The following is a 12,195-nucleotide window of genomic DNA, read 5'->3' as shown; positions in this document are numbered from 1 at the left end:
TTGTCCCAACAGTTTTTTTTCTAAAATATCAGACAAAGACTTTACACCTCCTATCAAAAGAAACATACTTTAGATTGTATTTCAAAACTCTGATTGCACCTTTGTTTAATAGTTCATATTATTCTCAATTTTTTATTACTTTTTTTCAGTGTATTTTTTGATATTCCAGCTATTTGCATATTTGTTAATTATACACTTTTGAAAAAGAAACCACATACACAAACTGATAATTATTTTTCCATATTTCTTATAAACGTGATTCTTCTAAACAATAGTCGAGTTTTCTGCGTAAATCTAGCGCAGAGTGACGCTCTGAACACAGACACAGCTCTTCACCCTCACTATTATCATCAGCTTATGGCGTCAGGGCCGTGCTGTCCAATCACTCTGCCGGATGTCATTTTTTACTGTATTCCTGATTGGGCAAAATACATCCACAAGATGTGGGCGGAGTCCGGATTCTGAACATGTCCCATCCCATTTTTTAGCGATTGTAATAACATCTGGGCAGATTATCGTTTATTAAAGGTAGGCTTGTGCTCTTCTTTCTTCTTTACAAATCAGTAAGTATTTCTATTAAAATATGATGTTATACACTGTAATAATATTAATGCTGCACTTTCGCGTTGTGCTTATTTCCAGTTTACGTAACATACAGTTAGAAGATGCGCACTGTATGTGTGAATCAATTTAGAAAATAAAACAGAAGTTAATGTTATTAGATAATAAGTGGTGCATTTAGAGTTCAGCGAGGTGTGTTAAAGCAGAGCTTTGTGGAACATGCATAAGTCAAAATGGGCTTATAAGGCTGAATAATTAAAGCAGAATTAGATCTTTTTGAAAGATCTTATAATACAAACCACTATATCCTGGTCAGAGTCAAGCTGCTCCATAGTACATCACTACATCACAGGATCACCAGGTGGAAGGTGGGAACACATCCTAGATGCTGTTTTGGAGATATGTTTTAAGGGAAAGTACATAATGCATGCTCAACGTGTGATGCCACAAGCCAATATGAGGTGTGATCGCACACATGTACCATCCTAACCTGTATTATTTTCATATAACAGCATGGTCTAAAGTTTTTTTTATTTGACTTATTATATGTCAAATCTTGCTGGTGCAGTACGTTTTTAATGGTTTATGAGTTGTGGAAAGTCTATGAGAAAAGTTAGTTCCTGTTATAGCAGCAACCAACAGTAATTCAATCACCAACATGTCTTACTCTCTTTAAAAAACACAGCTTGTCTTTTTAAATGATAAAACAGCACATACAATCTCCTCTGTCCTGAAGAATTTCTTGTGCTGGGAAACCACCTAAAAGATTTGATCTTTTTTACTTTCTTTTTCATGACATAATCATGCACACAATCAGGCCAGATAGATTAAACAATTAATTTGCCTTGTTGTATAATAGATTGCCGATCAGTGATTGGTCATTCAGAATAATAGTGAAATGGTAATTGAATGTGAATAATTATCGGAATTGATTGGTCATTGAGAACTACTAGAAACAATGGTGATCAGTAATTGGTCATTGGGTGAAATTCAGACATGCTTTAAATACATCATTTAAAGTCACTTAAGGATTCTTACAAAAGCCACAAGTTGGCTACACTGCCTGGATGGTGTCAAATATCAATGCATTTTAGCTTTTGTGACATTATAGGTACCTTCAGATGTACTCCTGCATGACTCTTAAAAGGTGTTAACCATCTTTATCAGGCTCTTTGGCCAAGTTCTTTATTACTGATGTTACTGCATTTAAAATAACGTTATCTTTAAGTCTCAAGTCCATGTAGCACACTTGACCTTAGTTTTCAGTTCTACCTGGGTGTGGTATAGAGGTTAGTTCTGTATAGATCAAGTATAACCCAGTTCGGATAACCTTACAGTGATGGTATACATCAAGCCACATGTTCCAATCCCTGGTCCTGAAGAACATCTCTAACCTGCAAATTTATACGCTAACCCTCATACTTCAGTAAAGGAAACGCTGTTACTTAGCTGATTAGTTTAATCAAGAAAGATAGAAATATGGAAATACTATAATTTAAAGGACAGGGCATACTCTAATACAAGAATTGAAAACCTGCTTGTCTCATGTATTTATGTGGACCATGTGTGAATTGCATTCATGGTATTAAACAAATAAATGTCTGTGAATCTAATTAAAGTTGCTCCAGCATTTCAGTCCGGTATTAGTACTTAGTGTCAGATCAGAATCAAGCATATCACAAATATATATAGCACATGACTTTGTATTTTTTTTGTCATTTTGATCTTTCTTAAAGATCCATGGGTACGTCAGAGGGTGTCAGAAAGCGCCACAAGGCTCGAGGCAGTGGCAGCAATGTGGGGCAGAAAGGGAAGAAAGCAGAGATGGGCCAATGGGGCAGAGCATGGTAAGTTCATAAACATTGGAAAAAGGTGAATGTAAACAAAATGCTGAAAATGGTACTTTTTCATATATATATATTCACATATTAATCAATATTTGTTAAGCATATGTAAGACATATTTGGGTGTAAATGACAATAACTCATAACTTCATAATTAGTTAATTATTAAGATTAATTATTGACTAATATGTTTTAAAATAGTGAGCTAGGTAGTAAGGTGACACTTTAATAATGAGATGTTTTGAAGTTTGCCTTTTGCAAGAAATTGAACTTTCTTCATCTATTTCTACACCAGGGAGGTGGACTGGTTCTCATTGATTGGAGTGATTCTGCTGCTGTGCCTGGCCCCATTCATTGTTTTCTTCTTCATCATGACATGTGATCAGTACCAGTGCTCCATCAGCATGGTTCTGCTGGACATTTACAATGGCGATGCCAGTCCACTGAGCATCTTGAAGAAAGCGCCTTCGTTTACATGGACCGCTGCCAAAATCTATGCAGCCTGGGTCACTTTCCAGGTAAAAATGCACAACAAATTACAGCGTGCTATATCATTATATACTTATTATCCTCGAAGTAGCATTCAGTAATTCTAAGCTTACATACACCATTCATATAACTTTCCATTAGTTTTACTGTAATTACACCAGATTATGTGTTTTGAAATAAAGTTTGAACTTTTCTTAGTTTAGAGTATTGGTCCAGCTTTAGCAGGGTGTTTTGAGTCTATAATCTGTACAGAAGCACAAATATTATAGATTATAAGACCCATTCACAGCACTGACTTTTGTACAATTGAATCTTTAAAATTTGAACATCACATCTATTTTTTTGACTACTTGAAGACTTTAGTATACACCCTGCTAAACAGCTGACAAAACATAGGCTAAGTTGATTAAACTGGTAGATGGTGATTGCCATGTGGTTCCTAATTATGTGTCTCAATTGTTCAAATGCTGAGCATGATTGAAATGATCTTAGTCTTTCATTTTCTATTTTCTGTTTAACAACACATATCTGGGAAAATGGTCAACCAGTTAGTCCAGTTTACCATGTGTTTTCGCAGGTAGTATTCTGACTGAACTGGATTTTTTTTACATTCTAAAATGAACCTTCTATTAACACAGATGACTAGAAAAAGTTCATGAGGCTTTGACCCAATACCTCTAGGATGAAGCCAATTAAAAGTCTTTCATTAAAGTTGAGTGTTATTAAATGCTGAGTAAAGTGACCAGTGGAATGCTATGTGAAAGACTTCAGAGTCCAGGTTATTTACAGTACAGACCAAAAGTTTATATATATTATACATACAGTACAGACCAAAAGTTTGGACACACCTGCTCATTTAAAGAGTTTTCTTTATTTTCATGACTATGAAAATTGTAGAGTCACACTGAAGGCATCAAAACTATGAATTAACACATGTGGAATTATATACATAACAAAAAAGTGAACTGAAAATATGTCATATTGTAGGTTCCTCAAAGTAGGCATCAAGAGAATGCCAAGAGTGTGCAAAGCAGTAATCTAAGCAAAAGGTGGCTACTTTGAAGAACCTACAATATGACATATTTTCAGTTGTTTCACACTTTTTTGTTATGTATATAATTCCACATGTGTTAATTCATAGTTTTGATGACTCTACAATTTTCATAGTCATGAAAATAAAGAAAACTCTTTGAATGAGAAGCTGTGTCCAAACTTTTGGTCTGTACTGTATGTAAATTGTGCTGCTTGGAAAAGATCATGTGACTTATTTTACATTTGTTGTTTAGCTGAGCATTGTGGGAAATGCTGCTGATGCATTGGGCATATGTAACAATACTGCAGCATTTGTGAGGAAAAAAGAGGAAGCAATTGTATGAACATCACACTTCCTCTTTTATTGGAAAACATGACAGACTGCTCTGTAGCTAACACATTTTTCTATTTTGTTTTGTGTAAAATGGAATAAAATATTTTTTTAAATGTTCAAAATGGGTCAGTGCTGCAAAGCAAAAAAGGTTGAGTTGGGGAACTGACTGAAACAAAAAGAGATGAAGTAAATTGAATCAATACAAGGACATAAGAAGAAAGCATTGATTTGTTTAATGAAAGAAATATTTCAAAAAAAGTTCCACAGAAGATACAGTAAAACCCCGTTGGACGAGCATAATTCGTTCTTGAAAATTGCTCGTAGGTCCATTTCCTCGTACGTTCGAACAAATTTTCCCCATAGGAATTAATGTAAAAGTGATTTAATCCGTTCCAAAACCTCATTCGATCGCTTATTTCTGCACTTAAAAAGTATTTGTAGCCTATTTTAACAAACAAATACACCGCAAATTACCGTAATGTAAACATAATTTAACACTTACCCATTTGGTAGTGGTTGATTGCGAGTGTGAGACGCCCATCACGCTCGTAACCTTCTTGGTTTCCATGGTAATTCTATTTACTTTCGTTTTCGCAGCACCATCACTGATTTTCTTGGGAGACATTTTTCAAGATTTCTAGTAAAATAAAAATATAACACTAAAAAAAGTTATATTGTTGCTGCACTGAACAACGAGAGCTACCGAGTGATACGTCATCAACTAAGCGACTGATGCTTCCCTCCGCAGAAAACGGGAGACCGGCAGCGTGGGTTTGCTTGTGCCTTCGAAATTTGCTCGTGAAATAGGGTATAATTTTGCGATCAAGGTTGCTCGTATCTCCGTTTGCTCGTACTGTTAGTTGCTCATACAACAGGGTTTTACTGTAATAAAGAAACACCACAGTTATTTTTTAACTTGTGCACTCTGCCGCTCTCACTAGGTGGTGCTGTATACCTGCATTCCTGATGTTATTCATAAATTCCTGCCAGGCTACGTAGGAGGGGTGCAGGAAGGAGCTCGTACACCAGCAGGTACAGAGGATTCACTGTTCTCAGGAAAACACATCATCACACCTGTGATTGTGCAGCGGAGGAAACTGATTTAGTTTTTTATTAGCTCTTTAACACTGGCTAATTGGTTAATTGGTTCTTTAAAAGTATTATTTTACAGCACATAAATAATGTGGCATTATTGTTATGAATTATACTACAGTGTCTAAGAGGTGAGGAATAGATCAGAAAATGATAAATAATGCATTTCAAACAATGACAAATCATATACTGAATTTAGAAATTAGTCACATGAGAAAACAAAAATAGGGGAAAAAGCAATGAGACGCAAACAGTAAGAAAGCAAATCACAGTACAGAACAATGCAGTTTCCCTTTCGGGAACTCGAGCTGCGTCACAACGCTTTGGGAACGCCTCCGCGTTTGCTCACGCTCTAAATCACGTGTAAAATTCGGCCAACGGCAAGGTGCGACGTCACTGGCGGAGTGACGTTGCAACCAGGAAGCTACTAAATGCGCAAGCAGTGGAGCGACACTAGCTTCTGTTTGTTCAGGTAAGCGCATTGTGTAAATCTGTGCAGGCATGAGCTTTAAAAGCAAGCAGAATTCCAACTGTGTGTTCCTTCTTGCCCCTGCTTCATTCGGGGGGGATATGCATAGTGCATGTGCATGCATAGTCGGCTCTCGAGGAAGTCAACTGCTAGCAATGTAGCCGTATGGCTGTGCACGCTCCCGGAGAGCACTCTTCGAGAAGAGTCCTTTCCCTCTTGCTGAGGCAAAGCGGCGCCGAATGTCGTAGGGCTCACAGGCGGATCTAGCAGAAGGCACAGAGAAGGATGAGTCTTCTCCGTTAACGAGCGCTCGACCCAGTTAACTCACCTGCTGGGTCAAGCGCTCGTTACCTGGGGGAAGCACGCCCTTCCCTACATTAGCTTGGCTGGTTGAAAAGCATAAGCATTGCACAACCAGTAAGCTGGTTGAGCTTGTCTTGCGCCCTATATTACAGCCTCCACACCGGGGCCTACCATTTTTAGACCATGGAATAACGGACCTGGTGTCTCTTCTCGAGGGATCTCCTTGGGAAATTCCTCCCAGGAGGGATCTCCTCTCTCAGGCACGTTTCCTGTGCAGCGACCGGAGGCTGAGGACCGGGATGCGACCCAGAGTGCCTGTGTGGGACTTGGCCGTTGTGCTGGCGGCTCTGTATGAGCCCTCCTTCAAGCCCTTGGCCAAGGTGGCCCTTAGGTACCTGTCTATAAAGACCGCTTTCCCTTCCTTCAATATCCTCCCTGAAGAGGGTCGGGGACCTACAGGCTCGTTCTGTGGCCCCGTCTCTCCCGGAGTTTGCCCCTGGCATGGCCACTGCCTTTCTTACCCTAAACCAGGGTGCATACCTAAGGTGCCTGTGGCTCCCCCACGACCTGTCATGCTGCAGCCATTCTGCCCTCCTCCTTTCCGAACCCACGACCAGGAGAAGCAAAACCGGCTGTGTCCAGTGCGAGCATAGGTCCACAGGACGAGTCAGTGGAGGAAGTCAGAGCAGCTGTTTGTCTGCTATGGCCCTTAAAGGAAAGGTCGAAGTGTGGCGGCCTTTATGGCCTGGTCCGCTGGAGTTCCACACCAGGACATCTGCAACGCTGTGGGCTGGTCCACGCCGCTGACCTTCGTCAGGTTTTACAACCTCGACCTTAGAGCCACTCCCGGCTCCTCTGTCCTGCATTCTGGTTGTGCTCTCACACACTAGGAAAAGACTGGTCAGTGTGGCGCGATTGGACACTTGTTCCCAAAGCTTTGTGCCGCAGCTCGAGTTCCTAAAAGGAGAACGACTCTAGGTTACATATGTAACCCTGGTTCTCAGAGGGACGTCTCCCCGCCCATGACGTTACGCCTTGCATTTGGCCGGATTTTACATGTGATTCAGAGAGTGAGCAAATGCGGAGGCATTCCCAAAGCATTGTGACGCAGCATCTCGTTCCCCCAGTCTCGTTACTCTATGTTAAAATTACAAGCACATCCTGTTTTCTGTCTTTCAGGCCTGATTAATAAATATCAGATCAATGGGCTGCAGTGCTGGATTATAACACACGCTTTATGGGCAGCCAATGCTTATCATTTCCACTGGTTCTCTCCCACTATCCTTATTGACAACTGGATCCCCCTGCTGTGGTGCACCAACATCCTCGGCTACACCGTTTCAGTGTTTGCTTTCATCAAGGCCTACTTGTTCCCCACCAACCCAGAGGATTGGTAAGAACAAATTTTTGTTATCTGTTATCTTGTTTCTCATGCCCCCCTACTGACCGATTCGTGTCATGCAGCAAATTCACAGGAAACTTTTTTTACAACTTCATGATGGGCATTGAGTTTAATCCACGCATTGGAAAATGGTTCGACTTCAAGCTCTTCTTCAACGGCCGGCCCGGGATTGTTGCCTGGACTTTAATCAATTTGTCCTATGCTGCCAAGCAACACGAGCTCTATGGTTATGTAACCAACTCAATGATACTGGTCAATGTGCTGCAGGTGAGCTTTTTGTCCTCTAGGTGGTAGTAGCGACTTTATATTCTAGAGCCAGTTGTTATACTTTAAACAAATATCTTCAGCCATTTCTTTGCTACAGCAGATTAATACATTAAAAATAAATTAATGAATAATTACACTTTTCCAAAGTTTTGGGATATAAATATTATCGTAGGAGAAGAGTCAGAGCAGAGGAAACATCATTTTGACCCTAGGATCCATGTGTTTTCCCTTCTAAATTCAAATTACTGTATTTTCTGGACTGTTATTGAATTCAATTGAGAAGAATTGAGAAGTAACCTTATGGCCACAAAAGCTCAGCTACTGATTCTCAGTTAAAATGTACGGTACCTCTGTACCTAGAGTGTATTCTGACCCCTTAAATGTTTCTTCTGGCCCAGTTGGCCTTTGACTTTTCTTACCCCTGTTATAGAGATTGTGTTTGTTGAAGGATTATTCCTTTAATACTGATTAGTGTATAAAACTCAGTATTATATTTATACTATAATATTTTTTTTATCTAATAACTGGCATTCACTCCCTGTGTCTGATGTCGCATTCTTCTCCACTCAGGCCATTTACGTGTTAGATTTCTTCTGGAATGAAGCCTGGTATTTAAAAACGATTGATATTTGCCACGATCACTTTGGTTGGTACTTGGGCTGGGGCGACTGTGTCTGGCTGCCTTTCCTTTACACACTACAGGTATGGTAATGATACACACACTTCACAAATTGCAAGCCTTATTACAGTACATGCTTACGGTAAAAATATCCGGGCCTCCAATAGAAATTCCTAAAACAAAACATTTTCAGGTTTCTTTTTCTTTAACTTTCTTTGAATATGGAAGACATTTTAGTTTTACATTTCATACTGTCCAAACATTCTGAAAAAAAATGTTTAACAAACCCAGCAGTAAAAACACTCATTCTGCCCAAAGAAGTCTGAAACCTTGTTAGCTAAGTGCAGATTTTGCACATGTGAAGAACAGATGCCTTTGAAATCCAGTTTGTAATGATGGACCGGCTTTCACTTCCTGTCCATCTACTGGTTGAGATACATGCAGAAGAGCAACATATTCAGTGCAGGAAGGTCTGTGCTTTTCAAAATATATACAGTATATGTCAAATCGTTAACCATAAAAAGTTTTTGAAAGCCCCCACATATTTCTGCCCTTACCTGTTCACACACCTGTCATCAGGCATGTCCCAAATGATATGTTATTTTGTGGCCAAGAACTGAAGTGTGCAGGCACCCTATTGTTATGCTAACTTAACTTATTCATCTTCTGTTAAGGGTGTATTTGTCAGCCCAAAAAGCTGTGTTATAAAGATAGTTTGGCATACTGATTGTGGACCAGCTAAGAAACACCGACCAAATATTTGTCCAATCGTCAACAAATTTGGAATACACATTTTCAGATTAAGGTTTAAAAAAAATTTTTTTGTTTAATCAACAACATATTTGACCCCCTCCTGTCGAATTTTGTTCATCTAGACCTTTGCTTCTATCATCAGAGAATTTTATAACAGTACATACACATCATGAATTAAACTGCAAATCATTCTTGAATCCTTTTGCCTGAAAGCACATGGGTTGATGTGCAGCTCACCAATTCTGGGAGCTCAGAAATGTGCTTGCGGCTTTAATTTACTAGTATTACGCATTTTAATTATTACTTATATGTGAGAAATCCATTAAGAATTTAAATATCAGTCTACTGGGTAATCTGTTGGCAAGGAGTGAACAGAATGCAAGTTAATGTAAAAAATATTGAGGATCACTCTCCTTTTTTATCTGTTTTAGGGCCTGTACCTGGTCTATAATCCTGTCCAGCTTTCCACAGCTTATGCTTGCACTGTCCTCGCCCTCGGTCTAGTTGGCTACTACATCTTTCGTTCAGCCAACCATCAGAAGGACTTGTTTCGGCGCACGCAGGGTAAATGCAAAATCTGGGGCAGTAAGCCGACTTTCATTGAGTGCTCGTATCGTTCAGCTAATGGCGGCATTCATAAGAGCAAGCTGCTCACATCAGGCTTCTGGGGCACCGCGCGTCACCTTAACTACACTGGTGACCTGCTGGGCTCTTTGGCCTACTGCATGGCATGCAGCAACGGGCACCTGCTGCCCTACTTCTACATTGTCTACATGTTCATCCTGCTGCTGCACCGCTGTATCCGTGATGAGCATCGCTGCAGCAGCAAGTACGGTGAGGACTGGAAACGCTACACGGCCACAGTGCCTTACCGCCTACTGCCTGGAATCTTCTAGAAGAACAAAAAGTTCTCTGAAATGAGTGGACTTTGCTGAATTGTGTATGGGAATGCTTCTTCTTGTGTTCATTTTGAAATTTCCCTCTGTAGCCATCAGAATAACTTCTCTTGACTGGATTTAGTACAGGTTGACCTCTACCTCATTTTGTGTTATTTGGTTTTACCTGCTTTCTAATGTTCATGCAGAAAACTGTGATATAAATTGGCTCATATTTGCCATTTTTTATGACTAATTTGTAAAGGTTTTGTGGTTATACAGTATGTATGTATATGTGGTTCTTTACATATAATTCAGTATAAATGGTAGGCAATTTTATGCATTTTAAAAGGCACTTACATGTTTTATACGAAGGATTTTTGTACGAATTCTTAAATATCCCCTAAAAGGAGTCAAAACTACCCGATCCTACTAGAGCTACTAGAGAGGTTTGTTATATAACGCACTTCCAGCAGGAACAATTTTAAAATGCACAGATTAAGATTATGTCAAGGCCAGACACTATCCTCTATTCCAAATAAAGATTCAACTGTTTTGAAGGTTCCAGTATTTAATTCTTTTGTCGTTAAACATTCCAGTTTATTTAAGAAATATTATAGATTATTTTATTTATGATTATTCTTTTTGCATTATTTTTTTGTTCCATAGTTGTTCCACAAAAGTAAATGCAACTACAAACAGATAAAAAGTACTTGTTGTCAGATTGCTGTCATATAAGAGGAGTAATGCATGACAAGATGTGCTTCGATTAGAAAATACTACTATTAGAGTAACTGCATCAGTTCACACTACACTGTGGTGTCATTGATTTATTTTCCTCTATCAGAACCTAAATGCTCTACTTCTTAGATACTACTGAATTCTGAATCCAGTAGTGGACAGTAAGGAAGTATTTTTATTTCACAACTATACTTGGTTATTTTTGAAAGTATCTTAGCTTTATCAGAGTATTTTAATTTTTGGGAAACTTACCTAACTACATTTTAATGTGTAATATAATCCACTATGTTTCAGAAATTCAAACACCACTACTTTTTCAAAACCAGGTGTATGAAGTCTGAGTTCTCTCAACCTCTCATCTGTGTCCATAACAATAGACACAGTGACATACTCTCTCTTTTAAAAAAGTATGATATACAGGAGAATGTAACATTATATTGAAGTAATTATTAAACTATAATTATGATAGATCAGTACTTTTACTTAGATAAATATGTACTTTACATTAAAAAGCGAGTACTTCTGTACACTTACTTTAGAAATGTAAAAAATTGTTAATGTATAGGGGTAATTAGAAATGTAAAAGGTGTTCTTTAACTGGAATAATATTTGAGAAGGAATTTTTCCTTATGGTCAGGAATAGTGTACTTCATCTACCACTGTCTGACCCACTACATGAATTCCCTAAACTCAGACATATTCTGGTGTAACTAAGTTCCTTTACTGGCTAATGAGTCTTGGCAGAAGTTTCCAGCAGGTGGCGGATATGTTCTGCATTTAAAACGTTATAAACTCCACATCTTATATCAGTGTGGAAAAGAAGAGACACAACGCTGTCATCCTATGCTGTATGCATTGATTGTTCTGTCATCTATCTATCTATCTATCTATCTATCTATCTATCTATCTATCTATCTATCTATCTATCTATCTATCTATCTATCTATCTATATATATATGGCTAGATCTATATTATATATATTTTATATAAGAGCAAGCAACAATAAAAAAAAAATTACAATTAATACTAGTATAATAATAACATTTACATAAAGTAAGAACACTGAAAAGTTTCCCAAAAAGTCATTCGGTTTTAGAACCACACATGTGCTCACAACACACACCTCCACCTCCACCTCTGCACTTAAGCACACGCTCGCAATGCACCATGATGCATGAGTCCCAGTTTTCACATAAACATACGCTCACACACACGCACACTCCTTCCATCACTCTTCTTATAAATAAACACGTGTGGGCTCACTACAATGCATGACCGACTGAATCGTAAATCAACACCCTGCAATTTCATGGTGACTACTTTGCTAAAGACAATGTGGAAGTACTTATTCTTGCGTCCCGCTGTGCTCTGAGTGAAAAACTGCACCTCACCACACATGCTGCACATCATACT

The 12,195-nt window shown here is 38.7% G+C and overlaps 1 protein-coding gene across 2 annotated transcripts; it reads left to right on the top strand.

Moving 5' to 3' along the window:
* Positions 1–411: 411 nt before the first annotated feature.
* dhcr7 (7-dehydrocholesterol reductase) lies at positions 412–10,603 on the top strand. Of its 2 annotated transcripts, none has more exons than XM_046857360.1 (8): positions 412–528; positions 2,298–2,408; positions 2,701–2,923; positions 5,202–5,292; positions 7,304–7,517; positions 7,589–7,793; positions 8,364–8,495; positions 9,597–10,603. In XM_046857360.1, exons 2-8 carry the CDS (start codon positions 2,302–2,304, stop codon positions 10,059–10,061), a joined length of 1,437 nt encoding a protein of 478 aa, XP_046713316.1. In that variant the 5' UTR covers positions 412–528; positions 2,298–2,301; the 3' UTR covers positions 10,062–10,603. The 2 variants fall into 2 exon arrangements, with proteins under 2 accessions (XP_046713316.1, XP_046713317.1); XM_046857361.1 differs by having other exon boundaries at positions 514–563.
* The last annotated feature ends 1,592 nt before the right edge of the window (positions 10,604–12,195 follow it).

The sequence above is a fragment of the Silurus meridionalis genome, chromosome 9 (assembly GCF_014805685.1).
Source record: "Silurus meridionalis isolate SWU-2019-XX chromosome 9, ASM1480568v1, whole genome shotgun sequence".
Lineage (NCBI taxonomy): Eukaryota > Metazoa > Chordata > Actinopteri > Siluriformes > Siluridae > Silurus > Silurus meridionalis.
This window is presented reverse-complemented; position numbering and strand designations above follow the sequence as displayed.

What these genes read in the sequence shown, in the direction of transcription:
- dhcr7 (XM_046857360.1), top strand. Translation starts at nt 2,302, where the DNA reads ATGGGTACGTCAGAGGGTGTCAGAAAGCGCCACAAGGCTCGAGGCAGT. An exon ending in CAGCCTGGGTCACTTTCCAG is followed by an intron (nt 2,924 to 5,201) that starts GTAAAAATGCAC and finishes CGCTCTCACTAG; the next exon opens with GTGGTGCTGTATACCTGCAT. An exon ending in TACTGGTCAATGTGCTGCAG is followed by an intron (nt 7,794 to 8,363) that starts GTGAGCTTTTTG and finishes TTCTCCACTCAG; the next exon opens with GCCATTTACGTGTTAGATTT.